The following is a 22,000-nucleotide window of genomic DNA, read 5'->3' as shown; positions in this document are numbered from 1 at the left end:
AACAAAAATGGGACTATACCGTTAAATTTTAAAAGAACACTGAATTTGGCTTTAGGACTGCCCACAAGCCTTGCCAAATCTTCCTGGACTAAGTGACCACGTAAGACACTTCCACGCAACCTTCTTTCCCTTTCTTCTCCACCTAGGGTAGAGTCTAGGGTCCAATGACCCTCCCAGTCTTCCATGGTTCCCTCCCTATTTCCTTTCTTTTGAGACAGAATCTTGCTCTGTTGTCCAGGCTGGAGTGCAATGGCGCAATCTTGGCTCACTGTAACGTCCACCTCCTGGGTTAAAAAAATTCTCCTGTCTCAGTCAATGGAGTAGCTTGGATTACAGGCACGTGCCATCATGCCTAATTTTTTTTTTTTTTTGTATTTTTAGAAGAGACAGGCTTTCACCATGTTGGCCAGGCTGGTCTCAAACTCCTGACCTCAGGTGATCCACCTGTCTTAGCCTCCCAAAGTGCTGGGATTATAGGCATGAGCCACCATGCCCGGCCCCTCCCTATTTCCTTATACATAGGTATCCCCCTAGGACAATCTACACACGTCGCTTCTCACTGTGGAATTGCTTCTCAGGGCACCAAGATTCACACACAGGGTGGATGCAGCTTACCTACCAGTTCAGGGGCAAGTGCTAGGCACCTCTCTGGGCATTCTCAGAATCACCAGGGACATACTCAGGCAGGGCAGACGCTGGCTCTCACTGTCAGGTGGGCACAAGGAAACAGTGGAGCCACACTAGAGTACACACGTCAAAATGTTTTTATTGAAATTCAATTTCCCAAACACAGATATTTTAGATAATTTTGCAAGGATCCTGAATTTTTTCAGGGCTGTTTTTGGATACTGTAAAAAAAAAGAAAAAAACAACACACACACACACACACACATAGCAGAGTTTCTCTGCTAGCTGTAAGGCCACTTTGAGGGTAGGACAGTTCCAAAAGGCACTGACCGGTGACACGGGTGGGTCCTGCCCCTCCTCAGGCAGCCAGCTCAGCCATGGCCCTGTCCAAGGGGTCCACAGACCAGTAATCATCATCCCAGCCAAGGAACCAGCCCACAAAGGAAGGAGGCTCAAAGCCTTGCTTCACCACGGTGATGGGCGTCCGCCTGTCCCGATTGGCTGGGTCCGTCTCGATGTACCGCTTAGCTGCAGACACACGTGCAAGAAAAGGAAACCCCAGAATCCTTAGTGCCTCCCTCACCAGGGAGAGAGTGACTCAGGACAGGAGTTGACAAAGAAGAGTATCTATGGTCCTACTGTCCCTACTGCCCACCCCCTGCCCTGGGCACCATCTTCCCTTACAGGCATGATACCCACGTGTGTTCTCCACCACCCTGCTCAGGAATACAGGAAGGAACAGGGGCTACAGCTTAGCTGCCTTCTTCATAAAGCTTATTACTTTTCCCTTGCAGTCCCCTACTGAAGATATGGGAACCAACTTTCAGGTTCCCAGCTCCTAAATCAGATCTAGTCAACTACCAGGACTCTGCTTTGCAACATCTTTTTCTCTTTCTTTCTTTCTTTCTTTTTTTTTTTTTTTTGAGACACCATCTCATTCTGTCACCCAGGCTACAGTAGAGTGGTCATAGCTCACAGCAGTCATGACCTCCTGGGCTCAAGCAATCCTTTGAACTCAATCTCCTGAGTAGCTGGGACCACAGGCATACACCAACACACCTGGCTAATTTTTTTGTATTTTTTCCTAGAGATGGGGTTTCACTGTGTTACCCAGGCTGGTCTCAAACTCCTGGGCTCAAGTGATCCTCCTCCGCCTTGGCCTCCCAAAATGCTGGGATTACACTCCTGGCCTGCATTGCCACATCTAAACCTTGACAAGTGCAGCTCTTAAGTTTTCTGGGAACTTGAACTTACTTCTCATCTGTTCTTTCCTTCCCCTGGAACAGATCAGTGCTTTCAGAAATCCTGAGGTTCCTTCAGAAGCCTCAGAGTTTCTGAAGGCACTGATCTGTTCTTCACTACCCCCGGCAGAATTTATGGGGGCTAACCATAGAGGAGGAAGTCCCCACCCTACTGATGCTCAGTCCTGGACCTATACAGAAGTCACTCCCACTACCCCATGAGTAACAGATCCCTAGGGACTTGGGTCCTCACCAGAAGTCAAGGCTTCTGTCTTTTCTTCTTCTTGGGAATCCTTTCCAACCCAGACAAAGACCTGGAGGCGAGATGAGACATGAAAGGTACATGAGGGGTGCTGACCAAATTTACGACTAGAGGAAGACTGGGGAGTGGCCATGTGTTAGACCAGACAAAGCCCTCTCCTCACTAATGGAGCCCATGAACTAACACTAGAGGATTTGGAAGAGAGATTGAAAACTGGCAACCTACAAACACGTTTTGTTTGCTCACCCACCACCTTGCGCTGGCCAACAATGTATTTTTAAACCATCGATGACATAATAATCTGTATTTCCAACTTCTCTTAAAAAAATGGAAGGATCTAGCATGCTGAGCCTTCCAACCTCACTTGAGTCAAGCTGTGCAGGAGCCGCCCCTTTGAGATGGGCAGTAGTAGTTTGCCTCAGACCCCACTGCTCCTTCATGTCTCCCCAGCCCAGTCGGCATCACTCACTAACATTGCCAACCAGGTGCCGTCAGCCATTGAGCTTGAGATTCTTCTCTAAAGGTCCATGAGTTAGCTCTTTAACAGCATTCACTCACTCAACAAATGGGTGGCCAAACACATTCTCACTCATTTATTCATCCAACAAATATGCACTGAGAGTCTGCGATGTCCCAGTCTATGTGCATCTCGGCCAAAGTGGGCCAAAGGCTTGGAATAAAAATAACTTGGCACCACTGGCCACCATTTGGAGCCTTGTTACAAGTTCTATTACATGTTATTGAGCTGATTTTTAGGTATCATCTATTTTTATGCATATCTAAAATATTACTTCAGAGAGCACCTATCATTGATAAAATAGCATTAGACAATAAAATATCAGATTTGGTTTCTCTTATTTTTTTTTTTAAGATGAGTCTCACTCTGTCTCCCAGGCTGGAGTGCAGTGGCATGATCTCAGCTCACTGCAACCTCTGCCTCCTGGGTGCAAGCAATTCTTCTGCCTCAACTTCCCAACTAGCTGGGCTTACAGGCACCCACTACCACGCCTGGCTAATTTTTTGTGTGTATTTTTAGTAGAGACAGGGTTTCATCATGTTGGCCAGGCTAGTCTTGAACTCCTGACCTCAAGTGATCTTGGCCTCCCAAAGTGCTGGGTTTACAAGCTTGAGCCATTGTGCCTGGCTCTCTCATATTTATAAATGTGTTCCCAACTAAAGCGGAAGCCCCTCGAAGGCAGACATTCTATTTTGCTCATCATAGGATTCTCAGCACTCAGCACTTCACCTGGAAGACAGTGGTGCTGAATAAATGTTGGCTGACTGAATGCCGAACAGATGAACAAGCGGATTAAGTAGCCAATGGCTCAGTCAAAGACAACTGCTGAATGGCTCAAGCTGCAACCATCTTTCGTCCTGATCTTCCAACTGGGGACTCCAAGAAGCAGCACTGTAGGTAGCAGAGAGTCTGTGGACTCTGAGGACTCTGGGAGAAGCCACCTTGATGGGAAGAGTGACTGACCTGACACCCCTGTGAGAATGTAAGCCCTCTGAGGGCAGGGAAATGTCTACTTTTTCATTACTCCATCCATAGCCTCTCAAACACAAAGCACCTGGCACAAAGCAGAGCCCAATTCATATTGGTTGAGTGAGTGGATGGCACTGTCCCCTGCCAAGTCCTACATAATGGCCTTCTCCAGGAGATTAAATGGAGACAGAGCCCGGAGGCCTCAAAACAGAAGCAGGAGTCCTCTAGAGCCTCCAGGTGATACTGGACACTATATGCCTGCAAATGAGATGCTGCTAAGTTCAACTTCCTTCACCAACAGATTTAAAGGAAGAGTTCATGCTCCTGTAAGGCCTGGGAGAGAATGATGTTGCCTTTATATGGCATTTTGCAGCTTTCAAGGCGAGTGTACTCGCAAGGGAGGTACCACCACTCCCAGTTTACAGATGAGGAAACAGGCTCAGAAAGAGGAAGGGACCTCCAGTAGCCTAGAGACTTGTCTGGCAACACCTGGCACTGCCTCTTTTAAGTTCCTTTTAAGTCCTTTTAGCAACTGATCATAGAACTGAAAGTCTAGTTTCTCTCACTCCCTTTGGCACAGAGAGCCTTCACCTGTCCTTCACCCACCTGGTCCCAGGTGTCCAGAAGCATGACATCATCCGTGGCCAGGTCTTCCTGCATGAGCTCACCAGGAACTTCTTCGATCTGGGAAGGAACGAAAGAGCATCAGTGGGACGTCTTCCCTCCCCTGGGTGGGCTTCCTCTATCTGCCCCCTGAGGGAATGGCACAGCTGGCTGCAGCTGGCAGAGGGCCCCTTCCTTTGTGCCATGCCATCAAAACTGTTTCTCCTGCCCCTGCTGCCGGCCAGTCCCCTGGAACCCGCCTCCCGAGGGGAAAGCAGAGGTGTGACCTCCTCAAGGCTCACCACAAAACGTCCAATCTTGTTGGAGCAGGCAAAGAGACGAGGAGGATGGGCATCCATCTTCTTGTCCTTCAGCCGTGGAGATGTACGGTAGGCAGCCTTCCCGCCCAGGGCCTCCCAGAAGCTGTCTGTCAGGGGAGGCCACACCAGTTGCCAAGCGATGCCATCACCCCTCTCTTCCATCTCATCAGACCCTGGGCCCAGCCCTGCCCAAGCCCAATCTACTGCTCTGCCTCCCTTTCCTCCCTCCATCCTAAATCCCAAGGGGCCCGGAGGGAAGAGGCCTGAGGGAAGTGGAAGGTGATGAAATAGAGGCCCAGAGAGGGCAGACTTGGCAGTTGTCACACATCCAGGACTACTATTGGCTTGAGTCTGACGACAGCATTGCAGGATGGGGATCATTAGCTCTACTCAGCTAATGAGGCGTTGCGGCTCGGAGAGGTTAAGCAACTCACTCAAGGTCACACGGATAGTAAGTGCTAAGACCAAGATGCAAATCTTGTCTGACTTTAATGCCTGCATTCTTTCCACTATACCTCCTCTGTCCACGTGCAGCCATGTAAATTTAAAATCATTAATTAAATTCAACTAAAAGCTCAGTTCTTCATTCCCACTAATTCCCACTGGTTGCATTTCAAGGGCTCAATGGCCACATGTGACTAGTGGCTGCCAAACTGAACCTGGCAGATACAAAACATGTCCATGTGCATAGATGGTTCTGCTGGAGAGAGCTGCTTTAGACCAAGTCACTCTTCTCCATTTCTGTTAAGCATCAAGCAGTTGGAAATGGACTCGAAATCACAGTAGAAAGACTGCCTGCTGGCAGAAGGAAGAGCTTCCCGGCCCACGTTCTGGACACAGAGCAGGCTGGTGGTCATGCAGAGCCCACTGCCCCTCCGACGCTGTCAGCCCTGCCTACCGCCTTTCAAGGCTTCCTAGCAAGCGACTGCCTCCTTCCACAGCCCGAATGCTCCTTCCCACACTGGGCTTTCCTTCCTTTAACTCCTGGAGACCTCTTTCTTTCTGACCATAGCCCTCATTTTAATCCAACTGTTTTTATTTAACATACCTTAGGGGACAGGCCCTGGGGAGGGGGGAGGATTTAGAGCCCCCACGCGAAAGGAAAGGAGAGAAATGTGACAGCTGCATCCCGGCTCCTACCTGGCTCACTGCCTTCTGTCACCTGCACAGGTTGAGCCCGCAGCACCCTGAGCAGCTCCTGGGCCCCTGTCTTCTCCGCCTCACTGGCTCCTGTACCCACCCACAGGTATGCAGCTGAGGGGGTTTTCAGGACAAAGGCATCGTTGGAGTTCAGTGCCCCAGCCTTAGGCAATACCTGGGAGGGTAGAGCTTGGTTAATCAGGAGCCAGACAAAAAGCCCTCAGCCCCCTCCAGCCCGGCTGACCCTGCAACAGGATGAGCTCTCAGGAGGGGACTTGGAGGAACACAGCCCATCAGAGCTAAGGGCACAGGCTTTGGATTCTGACGGCCTTGGTTGACTCCCATGAGTCACTAATGCACTGTGACTAGCCAAGATGATTCTAGAATTCAGGGCTGCATTAACAGAAGTTGAGCACCCAGAACAAAGAAGGTGAGAGTCCCATTCCCCTCTAGGCTCCCCAGACCATCCTGGGAATCACGTCCAGATCTGTGCCTTCCTCCCGAAAGGGATAGTAGCCAACGGGAATATAATCAGGAATGGTGTCCTGATTGTACAGAACGATAGGTAGTGAGCTGTCCACTATGCAGTGTGCCAGGGACACAGGACATCCTTGAAACAGGAGGAAGTCTGAGACAGATCACCCCGCGGCCAGGGCAGGAAGGTACAAAAAGCTGCTTCTTACTCCCTCTCCCACCCCACCCCATCCTGTGCCTGGACATCTGCCCATTGAGCCTGGGAGGTTTCAGGGAGGCCAATCCTTTCTGTGGTCCAGGACCTGGGAATTACCTCGACAGCCCGGGTGGCTCCAGCGCTGTTGGCACGGACTTGGAAGAGGCGGGTGCTGGCAGGGGCTGTCTGCCCGCCCTCCCGGGAGGTGCCACCCTTGTAGATGATCATGGGCTTCCCACCAAACAGGCTCATGAGGTGGGCGGGCTCCTTGCCTTGGACCACACGGCTCTGGCAGAGAGACAGGAGAGTGAGGGGACCTTGGGGGCAGGACTCAGTCCTTCTATGTCACACTGGGCCCACCCCTTCAGACAAAGCCATCATGCTTATGTCTGTGTGTGGCAGTGAGTGTGACCCTACAACACACAGGCCAAGACACAAAATTCCAAAAAGGGTGGAGACAACACTATCGCCTGCGGTCCCCAGGGCACTGCTGCTGTGGCTGCTCTCCATCTCCATGAGGATGTGCCTTGCTGACCCTCAGTCTGGTCCAAGAACCAGGAGAGCCCATGTCTGCAAATATTCCCTTAAATAGAAGCACAGGGATTGCTGGTGGACATTCTTCCAGAATGGTGACGTCAGGCCTGGCCAATGACTGCCAGTGGAGTGGTAAGAACAGAGCATTCCAGATCTGGAAAACGCCCTCCTGACAGCCAGTGCAACCCAGATGCAGGCAGCAGTCAGGGGCTGGGAGGTGGGAGTGAGGCGGGGAAGATGTACATCCTCACAAGTGCTACCCATCCCCAGCCATGTGTGCCACCTTACCGCAGCCCTGACTAACTACGTCCAGAAGAAAACCACACGTGCGTGTCTGGTGCATGGCAGTTGCTTCCCACCATGACCCAACTCCACCCTGATGGTGAGAACTTGGGCACATATCTCAACCTCTTGGGTTCCTCCTCTGTAAAATGCAGCCAAGGATGCTACTCCCAAGGCCATCGTGAGGATGCACTGAGCTACGATGGTCATCGTCTCATTTAGTGCTCAGCACCCAGACTATCATAGACAAAGGTCAGGGCATGAAGCCCTGATCCAAGTCTAGAGCCCTGCGCACCCCCCGCATAGGATGGAGGAAGACAATTGTTGTCTGCTTCCCCCACATCTCCACAAACCAGCTCTGCTGCCCTCCAGCGCCCCCGCTAGCCAGAGCGACTTTTAAAACCAGAAATCCCCACACCGCAGACTTATCATTCAGCAACTTCCTGTTATTCTGAGCATCAAGGTCAACATCGTCACCGTGGCCTCTGGTGGTCTGGGCCCTCTGAGCACCTGTCCAGCCTCAAATCATGGCACCTTCCCTTCACTTTAACACCCAATGCTCCCGCCCACTCCAGGGCCTTTGTGTATGCACCACCTTTTAGCTGGAACGTACTTTCCTTCACTCTGCCTGGCCAACTCCTACACATGCATTAGGCCCCCATTGAACAGTTCCCTCTTGGGACAGGAGTGGGCTTTTCTAATCCAATAGGATCCTACCTGGGATTTATGCCCTTATACTTAACACATGTGTATAAGGGAGGAACTTATTATATGACAGGCATGGCTCTAAATGTTTTACAAATGTTAACTTAATCCTCACAGCAATCCTGTGGGATGGTACTGTTATTACCCCTATTTTGAGGATGCAGAGGCACAGAGGGGCTAAGTGACTTGCCCAAAGTTGCCCAGAGGTAAGAACAGGATTCAAACCCAAGCGTGCTGGCTCCACATCCGTGCTTAGCCATGTTGCCTCTCCCACATCTGTCTCCCCAAGGTCTTATCATTTTCACTCGCTTCATCTGTCATAGCCATTAGTGTACATGTGTGTTGAATGTCTACTACCACCCAAGACAGCAAAGCCCATTAGGGCAGGGCAGTGTCTGCGTGTCCATGGCTACAGATGCAGTGTGGAACACATCCAAGCCCTAAATAAATATCTGTACCATGGATGTATGGATGGATGGATGGATGGATGGATGGACAAACGAACAGATGGTTGAGAGTCAGACAGATGAGTAACAGATAGACAAGGCTCAGGCTGCAGCCCAGAAAGCTGGTGGGCTGGGCTCACCTGGACAGGGGTACCTCCCAGCTCCTCATCCAGCTGAGCAGTCAGAATGGCAGATGCAGCGACTTCATCCTGTGTAGACTGGGCACCCTGCCTAAAGGGGAAGTGAGATTCAGCACCAAGGTGCACACAGAGCCCTGAGCCTCTCCCTTGCCCTGAGTCTGAGAAACATACAAATCACCCCGTTACCAGTAAAGAAACAGAGAGAGAAGGGGACCCTCTCAGAGCAACAAGAGCCAGGAACCACACCAACAACACTTCCACTCTCAGCCAAGCACCTTGCCTGCTTACAGAGATCTGAGTGCAACGCATGAATTTCCTTATCCTAAATGTGCCCCACAGGAGACTGGCTGGGTCATTCCATACTGAACAGCTACAGAGAAGGTGCTCTGAGACTCAAATTTGAGATGCAGGGAAGTGGCCAGGACATTTCTCTGGGTGGAAAACCAGGTCACAGAACAGCAAGTGTCACGTGAGCCCATTTATGGGAAAAGATGTCAACGATTAAGCCTCCCGTGAACACGTGCAGAGAGGTCTGCACAGATGTTCAGCAAAAGGTCCATGGCGATTGCCCTTAGAGGGAAGTTTTAGGGGGATTTTGCCTTTCTATCCCACCTCTTTGCATATTTCTACGTTTCCATAACCAACATATGTCATCACATAAGCAAACAAAATCTGACATATCAATGTGTGATGCAGCTAATTTTTTTAAAAGTCTTCACACAAATTTTGTACCAGGTATTTCTAAAGGTCTGGGGTTGTCAAATTGAGAGATATTCTACAAAATAACTGACTGATACTCTTCAAAAGTGTCAAGGTCAAGGTTATAAAAAAAGGAAAGACAGGGAAACTGCCATAGATTCAGAGACTTCGGAGACATGATGAGTAAATGCCATGTGGGATCCTGGGTTAGACCCTAGATCAGAAAAAGAACAGTAGTGGGGACTGGGTGTGATGGCTCACGCCTGTAATCCCAGCACTCTGGGAGACTGAGGAAGGTGGATCATTTGAGGTCAGGAGTTTGAGACCAGCCTGGCCAACACGGTGAAACCCTATCTCTACTAAAAATACAAAAATTAGCTGGGCATGGTGGCGGGCACCTGTAATCCCAGCTACTTGGGAGGCTGAGGCAGGAGAATTGCTTGAACCTGGGAGGTAGGGGTTGCAGTGAGCAGAGATCATGCTACTGTGCTCCAGCCTAGGTGACAGAGTGAGACTCTGTCTCTAAAAAAAAAAGAACAGTAATGGGAAAACTGGGGAAATTTAAGTAAAGCCTATAGATTAGTAACCAGTATGTGTCAATGTTCCTTTTCCGGCTTTGTTAATTGTGCAATGGTTATGTAAGATGTGAACATAGGGGACTGTTCTGCCGGGTAATGGATATATGAGAACTGTCTGTACTATTTTTGTAAGATTTCAGCAAGTCTAAAATTATTTCAAAATAAGAAGTTTAAAGAAAAAAGAAATCTGGCCGGGCACAGTGGTTCATGCCTGTAATCCCAACACTTTGAGATGCTGAGGCAGGCAGAACACTTGAGGAGTCTGAGACCAGCCTGAGCAGCATGGCAAAACCCCATCCATATTAAAGTACAAAAAGTAGCCAGGCATGGTAGTGAGTAGTGGCAAGTAGTCCCAGCTACTTGGGAGGCTGAGGGATGAGAATCGCTTAAGCCCCAGAGGTGGAGGTTGCAGTGAGCAGAGATTGTACCACTGCACTTACTGTACACAGTAAGACCCTGTCTCAAAAAAAAAAAAAAAAAAAAAAGAAATCCAACAGTCAATAATCAGACAAAAATTTCAGACTGTATAGTATGAGAAATACAAATTAAAAATACACTGAGACACCATTTTATAAACCGTAAAACTGACAAACACCCAAAAGTCTGACCATGCAATCCGTGGGTGTGACTGTAGGGAACCAGGGACTCTCACAGGTTGCTTGGTGGGAATGTAAAAACTGCTACAAACACTATCAAGGGAAATTGGAGCTATCAATCAAAATGACAAGTGCAGATACTCTTTGACCCAGCAATCCCACTTCTGGGAACTTACTCTAGAGACATTTCTCTGCACGTTCAAAATGATGTTTGTTTAAGGTTATTAATCACAGCAATGCTTGTAATAGAAAAAGACTGGAATCAACCCAAGTATGCATCATCAAGGAATCTGTTAAATAAACTATAGTACAGCCACCCAAAGACTATTATGCAACTATAAAAAAGAATGAGAAGGTCTCTCTTTTTTTTTTGAGACAAAAAAAAAGTCTCCCTATTGTCCCCCAGGCTGGAGTGCAATAGCATGATCTCGGCTCACTGTTGCAACCTCCGCCTCCTGGGTTCAAGCGATTCTCCTGCCTCAGCACCCCGAGTAGCTGGGATTATAGGCACCCACCACCATGCCCGGCTAATTTTTGTATTTTTAGTGGAGACGGGGTTTCATCATATTGGCCAGGCTGGCTGGTCTCAAACTCCTGACCTCAGGTGATCTGTCCACCTTGGCCTCCCAAAGTGCTGAGATTATAGGCATGAGCCACCACGCCTGGCCAAGAATGAGGAAGCTCTCTATGTACTGACATGATTGATCTCTAGGAAGAATGGAGTCAGAAAAGTAAGGTGCAGGGCAATATACAAAGTATGCTATCTTTTGTGTAAGGAAGGGAGAGACCAGGCTATAAATTATTTGTATATTTTTTTCATAAAGAGTTACTGGAAAGATTAGAAAGAGGGATTAAAGCAGTTACCCAAGAAGGAATGGGGTCTGGAGAATGGGGTAAAGAGGGACAGGGGTGGGAGTAAGATTTCTCAATAAATACCTTTATATTCTGTTTTGATTTCTGAACCATGTAAATGCATTCTCTGTTTTAAAGTAATTGTTGGGCTGGGTGTGGCGGCTCATGCCTGTAATCCCAGCACTTTGGGAGGCTGAGGCGGGTGGATCACCTGAGGTCAAGAGTTCAAGACCAGCCTGACCAACATGGTGAAACCCAGTCTTTTCTAAAAATACAAAAAATTAGCCAGGAGGGGTGGCGTGCACCTGTAATCCCAGCTACTAGGGAGGCTGAGGCAGGAGAATCGCTTGAACTCAGGAGGCAGAGGTTGCAGTGAGCTGAGATTGTGCCATTGCACTCCAGCCTGGGCAATAAGAGCGAAACTCCATCTCAAAATAAATAAATACATAGTAATAAAATAATTTTGACTTGAAAAATATGTGTGGGAGGATAATCCCTAGTGTGCCCAGTACTTGGCATGGACTTGTGGGAAATGTTCTGTTTGTTTCTTCACATTCACTGTATCTCCTACAATAGATGTATAATCATTTGGTAAGAGGAGTTTAAAAGCTGTTTGGAGAAATAAGCAAATGGTGTTGCCCTATGGATGAGAGCTTTTCCCAGCAGGGAGTGGCAGTCCCACCTCAGGCCCTGTTCAGAGCCCAGCCAGTGCCCCCCACAACATACACCGAGGACCCCAGGACCTCACCAGTTGTAGATTATCTGCCCCTGGCGGCCACCATGGCGGTAGTTGTACAGAATGATGTAGCTATCGCCTCCATAGAACTGTCCATATGTGGTAGGGTCCACAGGCACTTTGTTGGAGCCTTCAATTCTCCAGATCTGTTGGAGCAAAGCTGGGATCAGATGCTGTGCAGCACCCCTCAGCACCAGCTCAGGCCAGCCAGGAAACCGCAGCGTGGTAGGTTGTGGTTAGACCATGGGATGAACTTTGGGCTCAGACTGGAGTTAAATAGTTTGCCCAACTCACAGAGCCACTAGGAGGCAGGGCTGGGACTCTTCGTCGGGGCTCCTGTCCAGGACCCTCATACCATGCCCTGCCCCAGCCCATCTGTCCCTCACTGAGGACCATCAAGGCAGCTCTGAAGGAACATAGCACAGTGAGAGGAGGAGCCAGACACAGACCCCAGATAGACCCCACCCTCTTCCAGGCCATGAGATTTCAGACAACTGGCTTAACCACTCTTGGCCTCAGTTTTTCCATCTGAAAAATGGGGATAATCATAGTACCTACCTCAAAGTATTGTGAGGCTCAAATGGGTTTACTCATGAAAGTCTAGCTTAGGGCCTGGCACAAGGGGACAGCTCTGGAGGTGGCAGCTGCTCTTATTACATTAATTATTATTATTGTCTTACTAATATCACCATTATCTCTATCATTATTGAGATGCCTGGATTCTTTATTTATTTTTTTTTCTTTTTTTTTTTTTTTTTTTTTGAGAAGAGGTTTCACTTTTGTGGCCCAGGCTGGAGTGCAATGGCGCGATCTCTGTTCACTGCAACCTCTGCCTCCAGGGTTCAAGCCATTCTCCTATCTCAGCCTCCCGAGTAACTGTCATTATAGGCGCCTGCCATCACTTCCAGCTAATTTTTGTATTTTTAGTAGAGACGGGTTTCACCATGTTGGCTAGACTGGTCTTGAACTCCCAACCTCACATGATCCGCCCACTTCGGCCTCCCAAAGTGCTGGGATTACAGGCCTGAGCCACTGGCTTGGCCTGCCAGGATTATATAGGTCACCTGCAGAGGCAGGGCCATCATGAGGCGACCTCAGTATGACCCCTGCTGGCAGGTCTCTGCAGTGCTCCGGTGACACCGCTTTTTCCAAGTGGTCATGAAGCCCGGCAGCGCCACCTGTTGGAGCTATGGAGACACAGAGTCGCCCAAGTCCAGGGAAGCAGAATCCCAGAATCTGGACTTTAAACATTCTTGAAGGTGATGGAGTGGGATGAAACCCCATTTTACAAATGAGAAAGTGAAGCTCAAAGATATTATGTAACTCACTCAAAATCTCACAGGCAGGCTGCCAGGGCTCTTAACACACCCCTACCCCGAGTATTTTCACTGCATTCTCCCTATCCACTGAAGCAATAAATGAATGCTAATAACACCAAACCAAAACAATAATACATACAAATGAGCACTTTTACTATTCCTATCATTGAATGGAATCAAGTTTGCCTGAAGCAGATTCTATCTCCAAACACCTCTCAACCCCATGCCCCACTTCCCCTGATCTCCACTGTAACCCTTAGTCTCAAGCTCATCATCTTCTCTCCCCTTAACTATTAGAACAAGCTCCTCATAAGCTCTCTAACTTCGTCTTCCTGCCTCCAGCCCATTTTCTTAGTTTTCTTTTCATTTTTCTTTTTTCGTAATTGATTTTTTTCTTCTAATGATATCCTGGAGTCATATTCCAACCCATTTTTACGGTGAGTTTCTAAAGCACATGGCCAGGTGCAGTGGCTCATGCCTTTAATTCCAATATTTTGGGGGACCAAGGCAGAAGGATTGCTTGAGCCCGAGAGTTTGAAACTAGCCTGGGCAACATAGCAAGACACTGTCTCTAAAAAAAAAAAAGATAAATCATAGATCTGAGTCTGCTGCATTTCTGATTTAATAAAAAGGAAAACCCCTCACTAGCACCCACTGGTTAGAGAATCAAGTCATCAAGTCCATACCCTTGAAATTGGCATTCAAGTCCCCTCCCTGGGGATGCCATTAGTACTAGCCCCCTGGGACAGCTCCCTCCTCCCCGAACATAATGAGTCCCACCTGGAATGCCCACCACTCTCCACTCTTCCCTTCCGGCAGCAAAGCCCTACACCTATTCTGAGACCCCACCCAAGGGTCGCCATCTCCGTACAGGCTGCGCTGACCAACTACCCCCGCTGCCCTTCCTGTGTTCCCACAATCTCCTGTGCTCCCTCCCACCTTCCACTGATCACCCAGGTCTGTGGCTGTGGTCAGCTCCCCTCCCAGATCAGGCATTCCTCAGGGCAGGGTGGGGCCAAGAGACTTGGCCCAGGGTCTGATACACACTAGGTGCTCAGGGTGCATTGGCTGTGAAAACTAAGTAACGCCAAAGAATCTCAACTACCAAAACTGTGCAAGCCTCAGAGAGAAACCTCCTCGGGGAAGCAAGAGGCAGTGCATGGGGAGAGTGAGGGAGGGGCCTGGACACACCCACCCACCCCCTAACAGTACCTGTTTCTGGCCAGTGCCATCATCATCCATGCCGTGCTGGGCGGCCATGGCAGTGGAGGTGTGCAGGGTGGCAGCATCGAAGGGCACCCGCTCCACGTTGGCGATGTGGCTGGAAAGGTAGGACAAGCCCAGGCCATCTGTCTGGTCTGGGTCCCGCCAGTTCTTGAAGAACTGCTTGAACAGTGGGGTCTCACCGCCCTCAGGAAGGACCGAGACCTGGGGAGGAAAGGTGGAGGAGCAGGATGTGGCTGGGCCACACAGCAGGGGTTCCTCAGATACCCCATCCACACTGAGGGTGGGACACCCACCATACTTTGGCCCATCCCCTCCAAATAGGACCCACCCTTCCCATCCTACCTGGCCTCCAAGACTCACCTGGGTCTGCTTGGGGTAGTCCATCTTGGTGATGAAGTCAGAGGCTGTTTTGAGGGCAGCCTTCCTCTCCTCTGAGTTTGCCTGCTTGCCTGTCGGCAGCCAGAGGGAGTGATGGAGGGTTAGGGGCCCAGGATCCTACTGCATCCTGACCTCCAATGGTCCAGGAGAAGGAGCAGCCAAACTTCCCTCCCTACTCTTCTTAGACTGTGGACAGCCAAGACCAGAGACCCCCCCAGAGCTGACCACTCACTAGAGCTCCTGGGGGCTGGCTGATAACACCAATCGCAACACTACTGTGGTCCATTTACTGAGCATGTATTTTGTACTTAGAATTATACATAGATTATTTAATCTACAAAACAGTCTTAAGTGATTTTAAAAAAAAGTTATCTTGTTTGAGTATCTATAAGGAAACTAGGGTCTTAGAGAGACTAAATTACTTGACCTAGATCACTCAGTGGGACATTCCCATGCCAAGCCAGCTCCTGGCCAGACAGTGCTGGCTCTCAGTCCCCAGCCTTCCCACTGCCAAGGCCAAGGACCAGATCAGCTGGCCCAGGGCCCAAGGGGCCTAGAGAGTAATCATTATAATAGTCTCTCTCTCTCTTTCTCCCCACTTTCTCCCTCTCTCTGTCCTCCTACCACCTCCATCTCCTCTGTCCTCTTCCCCAAGATGAGCCTTAGTGAATCAGGGGAGGATATTGATGGGTCCTCTCAGAACATCTCAGGGCCTCTAAGAAACATCTGGGCTGACAATTTCCAAGAGAATTCCCACAAGATATTATCCAAAGAGTTTGTGAACTTCTAGCATAGCATTTCTCAACCCAGATCATCTTCATGAAAAGCCCCCCTGCCCTATAAATGAGCAAGTTAAAAGTCCTACGGTAAACAAACTTGTTGAACATTTTAAAATCCATTGTTGCCCATAAACTTATCGGACCATACAGTTAGACGTTTTCTACATAATTTCTACATGATGCCAATTAACCTCTCAGAGAACTGACATTATAATCCACTTGGGAAACACCATTTAACCCAGACCAGGAATCTGAGGCCCAGAGAGAGTAAGTAAAGTGCCTAAGATCACACAGTAGGTCAACTGCAAAACCAAGGCATCAGCCCAAGACTTCTGATTTTCATTGCACCAGGGACCTCTACCACACTCCATGCTCCCTGAGAGCTGAGATCCTGGGAGCTGCAGGATAGCCCACCTGAGGTCCTACAGGCCAATTGGGACCCTTCCACTGTTCCCAGTACCTTTCCAGACAAAGATTTTCCCATCCTTCCCATGGTCCAAGATGAAGCAGTCCTCTGACCTCAGGGCCCCCTGGGCAAAGGGGTTCTCATCAGCTACAAGGGAGACGGACATGGTGCCTGCACCATTGGAGACCTGAGGGACGAAGCAGAGGGAAGCAGCACATGAGTGTCTGTGGCTGCCCAGCCCTGAGACTTCCACCATCTTGCCCCACCCCCCGCCCCAAATGGCACTGCAGAGTAACACCTGGGCTTTCTCTCACACACATTTAGACTTTCTCTTTCCTTTTCTCCTTTGCCAGAACCACATCTGCTGACCTACCTGCAAGGGTAACAGGAACTGCACATGGGAAGGGAGGGGTGGATAAAATGCAGGAACGTTTAGGGAACTGGGTGCACAGTTTGCTGAAAATGTATTCTACTTAATCATTTAAAAAAGGAGGAGGCCGGGTGCAGCAGCACACACCTTTGATCCCAGCACTTTGGGAGGCTAAGGTAGGGGGATGGCTTGAGCCTAGGAGTTCCAGACCATTCTGGGCAATATGGCAAGATCCCATCTCTACAAAAAATACAAGAAGCAGCCAGGTGTGGTGGCGCTTGCCTGTGGTCCCAGCTACTTGGGAGGCTGAAGTGGGAGGATCACCTGAGCCTGGGAGGTTGAGGCTGCAGTGAACTGTGACTGAGCCACTGCACTCCAACCTGGGTAATAGAGCCAGACTCTGTCTCGAAAATAAATAAGTAAACAGAAGAAAAGAAAAATAAAAGTAAAAAGAGCTAAATGCAATCTTGTATCCTGGTTTGGAACCTGGAATGAAAAACTGAGGAAATCCAATAAAGTCTACAGTTAGTTAATAGTATTGAAGCAATGTTAATATCCTAGTTTTGACAGATGTGCCTGGTTATGCTACAATGCTAAGGAGGAGCTGAGTGAATGGTATATGGGAACTCTTTGGATTATCTTTACAATTTTTCTATAAACTTAAAAATTAGTCTAAAATAAAAAGTGGGCCGGGCACAGTGGCTCAAGCCTGTAATCCCAGCACTTTGGGAGGCCGAGGCGGGTGGATCACGAGGTCAACAGATCGAGACCATCCTGGCCAACATGGTGAAACCCCGTCTCTACTAAAAATACAAAAAATTAGCTGGGCACGGTGGTGCTTGCCTGTAATCTCAGCTACTCAGGAGGCTGAGGCAGGAGAATTGCCTGAACCCAGGAGGCAGAGGTTGCGGTGAGCCGAGACCGCGCCATTGCACTCCAGCCTGGGTAACAAGAGTGAAACTCCGTCTCAAAAAATAAAAATTAAAAAAAAAAAAGTGTATTCAAGTTCAAAAAAAAGTATGTCTTACAAGATAAAACCCAAAGATTAAAATATCCAGTTGGCAAGGTTCTGGGTAAACGGACTCAAGATCCCTGGTGAGAGTTGTTCCACATTAATTGAGTACTTACTACTGTGCCAGTCACTGTTCTAAGCAATTTCTATAACTCACATAATTATAGAACCCATTTAATCCTTGCATATGATAGTTCTGTTACTATCCCTGTCTCATTCACAAGGAAACCAAGGCACAGAGTGGTTAAGTAACTTGCACAGCTGGAAAGTAACAGACCTGGAATTCAAACACAGGCAATCTGACTCCAGAACTGGTATTTTCTTCTTTTTTTTCTTTTTTTTTTGAGATGGAGTCTCACTCTTGTCACCCAGGCTGGAGTGTAGTGGCACACTCTTGGCTCACTGGAACCTCCGCCTTCCATTTCAAGCGATTCCCCTACCTTAGCCTCCTAAGTAGCTGAGATTACAGGTGGCCACCACCATGTCTGGCTAATATGTTGTATTTTTAGTAGAGACGGGGTTTCACCATGTTGGCCAGGCTGGTCTCGAACTCCTAACCTCAGGTAATCTGCTCACCTCGGCCTCTCCAAGTACAAGGATTACAGGCGTGAGCCACCATGCCCAGCCCAGAACCAATGTTTTCAACCACTGACTCATTCTTCAGCCTGTGACCAGCAGCACCTTGTCTAGGAACTTGCCCTAGTGCTATGCTGTACTTAGCACACCAAGAGGGATTGTCTGCAATTGGAGAAGGTGGGAACATCCTAATGTTCATCAATTAGGATTTGCTTAAATGCTTAAATTCATAAAATAGAATACTAAACAGCTGTCATAAAGGGTCGAGTTGAGATTTATTATAGAAAGATATTCCTGACCATGTTGAGTGCAAAAAAAAGACCACAGAACAGCATGAATAGTTGGGATCCAGTTATATAAAATAGAAATGGCTGGGCATGGTGGCTCACGCCTGTAATCCCAGCATTTTGGAAAGCTGAGGTGGGTGGATCACTTGAGACCAGGAGTTAGAGACCAGCCTGGGCAATATGGCGAAATCGTGTCTTTACAAAAAAATACAAAAGTTAGCTGGGAGTGGTGGCACACATCTGCAGTCCCAGCTACTCAGGAAGCTGAGGCGAGAGATCGCTTGAGCCCAGTGGGCAGAGTGAGCTGTGATTTTGCCCCACTTCTCTGCAGCCTGGGTGACAGAGCAAGACTCTGTCTCACAATAAAACAATAAAATATAGAAAATTAATTAGGCACAGAAAGTGTGGTTAGACAAAGATGTGCTCTCTGGTGAGGAAGAGAGGCTGATTTTTTAACTGGATATTGTCATTTTTGTAATTAAAACACATTTTAAAAATAATACTTTTTTTAAACTAGTAAAATTACATCGACTTTTATTTTCTGTTTATATTTTTGAGTACTTTTTTAAACAATAAACATGTATTACTTCATAATCAGAAAACAATCAATAACGCAGTAGCGTTTCTTGGCAGTGGTGGTAATCCACATCCTGATTTTGTTGCTCTTTTACTGAAAATGCTTGGGTCACAACATGAGATGATTGAGCTTCCTCCCAGAGCCCAGCCAAGAGAGTTCTTTAGCTGGAGCTAAGCCTCCATTCAGTTGTGAAAATCACAAGAAAGAAATTATAAATGAAGTCATTAACCATAACCCACACCCCCAACATTCCTACATACACACCATTTCCGTAGTGTTTCCCCAAGTATTTTATAAGCTATTTTCCCGTCTGTTTTCTCTGTGGACTCCCAGAAATTCTGCAGAGTCGACCATTCTGCTCTTCTTCCCACTTTACAGACTAGGAAACGGAGACTTAGAGAGACCCTGTGTACAAGCATGACACAGATGTGTCAAGTTGATCGTATGCTCTTATACTTAGTGCAGGAAAGCGAAGGAAGTACACGAGCATCCACTGGAGACATGAGAAAGCCGAGGCCCCCTCCAAAGGGGCGCTTTGCTCAAGATCCCACAGCAGTGGAGTGGGGAAGACCAGCTCTTCCACCTCCCTGTCCTGACCCCATGCCCAGGCAGACAGTGCGTCTGGTGCTCACCTTGTAGAGCTTGGCCAGCTTGCGGTTGGCGGCATCCTCCTTGGCTGTGTCCTCGGTACCTGCGGGCAGATTCGGCTTGGGGCCCAACACCTGTAAGAGATGGAGAGATGGAGAGGAAGAGTGGCTGTGAGGACGGGGCCGGGCTCCTGAGATAGCTCCCAGGCAAGCAGGGACCACACAGGCATCCACTGTGACCCTCTCCGTGGGGTCTGATCTCCTCCAGAGACATCTTGTGTCTGCTCACATGTACAGATCCGTTCATCAGAGGTCCCTTCCACCTTGTCTCCCAGACTCAGACACTCCAGGAGAACACCCCTGCTCCTCTGCCTCGAGACAGCACTTCAGATATTTCGTCTACCGGCTAATTGTGATAACTACAGCTATTGAACACCTTCTGCCACCTGCCTTTAAAAGATCTCACTGCATCTTTGCACCCAGGCCCAGAGGCACAGGTTGTCACTCTTACCTTATAGAAGAGGAATCTGAGGTCCAGAGAGACGAAGTCACCTACCCACACAGCTATTAGGTGGCTAAGCCAGAATCTGAACCTCCATCCCTGTGGCTTCAGAGCCTATTTTCACTTCCACTGTACCCCCCACCCCCAAGCTATGGTTGGCATCCAAGTCCCTTCCCTTAATAATAATCACCCTTCTGCTCACTCCAAAAACTGGAATTGGATGCCCCCAGGGAAGCAGGAACCAAGTGGCATGGAGCAGAGCTCATGGTCTCCTCCTTTTCCTGGTGAATCTTGCCTCTATTGATATATACTCAAAACACAGTGGCTGGCAATCCCATCATGTGACTAAATGGGCCAAAAACTACCAGGAATAGTCAGAAGAGGAAAGAGGGGATTGGGGCTCAGGGGTATCTTTCTGACCTTGTTCTAGCACCAAGCTGACCCTTAGGGGATGCTAAGAAACCATCCTCCTTAACTCCTGCAGAGGACCTGGCCCTCCCTGCTGGAGAATGTGGCTCATACTCCCAGCACAGGCTTGAGTTCCAGTCCCACCCCTCAGGGGAGTCTTGGAGTTGCACAGGGAACTGATCTCCCTCACTCCCTAAAGTGATCAGGTTTGATGGAAAAACAGCCTCAAAAGCAAGGCGGGGCCAGCATGGTGACTGATGCCTGTAATCTCAGCATTTTGGGAGGCTGAGGCAGGTGGATGGCTTGAGCCCAGGAGTTGGAGAGCAGCCTGGGCAACATGGCAAGACCTCATCCCTACAAAAAATTCAAAAATTAGCCTGGCGTGGTCCCTTGTTTGTGGTCCTAGCTACTCGGGAGGCTGAGGCAGGAAGATCACTTGAGCCCAGGAGGTAAAGGCTGTAGTGAGCTATGATGGTGCCCCTGTGCTCCAGCCCAGGCAACAGTGAGTGAGACCCTATCTCAAAAACCAAAAAATAAAAATAATAAACTATTTTAAAAATAAAAAGGCAGGGTAGACCAGAAATTATTTTTTCCTCAAATTCCCTACTGCAGAAGAAGGTCATGAGCAGCCTTTCCCCATGCCCAACCCACGCGCACCCCACAGGCACCTGGAGCATCGCCTCGGGCTCAGCGCCCTCCTCAGACACGTGCACTCGGGCCCGGCCACTTCGCTCGTTGTCCCGGATGCCCTTGGACACCTGTGTGGCCTTCAGTCTTTCAAACCGGTTGCTGTTGGAACCACACCACTGATGGATGTCCTGGAAGACACAGACCCAGGAAGTCAGTGCCCCGCCTTCCTACAAGCCCCACCCAGTGACAGGGCTGGGGGAGAGCATGTGCTGTGCAGGCGCACCTTGCTCTGCCCTTGCCCAGGTGAAGGCTGGCAGAGTCTGCACACGTGAAGTATTTACGTGCAATTAAGCGTGATCTGCACACACCATGGGATGGGAGTACATGTCTGAGGATATGAATTTTTTTTCACAGGTACAACTACACCTAGAATGCGTACAAAGATGTTTGCCTGCTGAAGGGAATATAAATTGGTACACCCATTTTGGAAAACCATTTGGCCACAGCCACTAAAGCTGAATATACCTATCTCCTACGACCCCGCAATCCTGCCTCTAGGAATATACCTGACAGAAGTGCATTCCTATGTCCACCAAGACTTGTGCAAGAATGTTCAGAGTAGCACTGCCTGGAATAGGCCAGACCAGAAGCCACCCCAAGTACCCGCCTTCAACATAAAGGATATACAAACTGTGGTACACCCACACAACTGAATCTTCCACAGCAAGGAGAATGAACAATCTACAACTAAATGCAACAATACAGACGCATCTCAGAGACGCAATGTGGAACAAAAGAAGTCGGGCATAAAAGAGCAAGTTTCCGTGTCTGCAAAGTTCAGAATCAGCAACACTCATCTGTGCTGTCGAGGAAGTTCAGGATGATGGCTGCCCTGGGGGGTGAAGGCAATGAAAGGGGGCAACAGGGGCCTTCTGGGGGCCGGGGAGATTCTGCTTCATGATCTGTGTTATGTGCTGTGTTTGCCTTGTGTAATTCATCAGGCTGTACACTCAGGATTCACACAC

General features: G+C 48.8%; 1 protein-coding gene across 17 annotated transcripts in view; it reads right to left on the bottom strand.

Annotated features, from left to right (window-relative positions):
* Positions 1 to 746: 746 nt before the first annotated feature.
* The window catches only part of GSN (gelsolin), a 66,114-nt gene continuing 44,860 nt past the window's right edge, over positions 747 to 22,000 (bottom strand). For all 17 annotated transcript variants that reach the window (XM_078375446.1, XM_078375445.1, XM_078375451.1 and 14 more), the window contains 13 exons: positions 21,014 to 21,163; positions 19,481 to 19,570; positions 16,081 to 16,213; positions 14,824 to 14,912; positions 14,449 to 14,664; positions 11,930 to 12,063; positions 8,457 to 8,547; positions 6,467 to 6,637; positions 5,680 to 5,854; positions 4,522 to 4,646; positions 4,223 to 4,300; positions 2,122 to 2,182; positions 747 to 1,155 (listed from right to left, as the gene is read on the bottom strand). In XM_078375446.1, the coding sequence (XP_078231572.1) occupies positions 986 to 1,155; positions 2,122 to 2,182; positions 4,223 to 4,300; positions 4,522 to 4,646; positions 5,680 to 5,854; positions 6,467 to 6,637; positions 8,457 to 8,547; positions 11,930 to 12,063; positions 14,449 to 14,664; positions 14,824 to 14,912; positions 16,081 to 16,213; positions 19,481 to 19,570; positions 21,014 to 21,163 (1,683 nt within the window). In that variant the 3' untranslated portion in view covers positions 747 to 985. The remainder of the gene's footprint in view (positions 1,156 to 2,121; positions 2,183 to 4,222; positions 4,301 to 4,521; positions 4,647 to 5,679; positions 5,855 to 6,466; positions 6,638 to 8,456; positions 8,548 to 11,929; positions 12,064 to 14,448; positions 14,665 to 14,823; positions 14,913 to 16,080; positions 16,214 to 19,480; positions 19,571 to 21,013; positions 21,164 to 22,000) is intronic.

Source organism: Callithrix jacchus, chromosome 1 (assembly GCF_049354715.1).
Source record: "Callithrix jacchus isolate 240 chromosome 1, calJac240_pri, whole genome shotgun sequence".
Taxonomy (NCBI): domain Eukaryota; kingdom Metazoa; phylum Chordata; class Mammalia; order Primates; family Cebidae; genus Callithrix; species Callithrix jacchus.
This window is presented reverse-complemented; position numbering and strand designations above follow the sequence as displayed.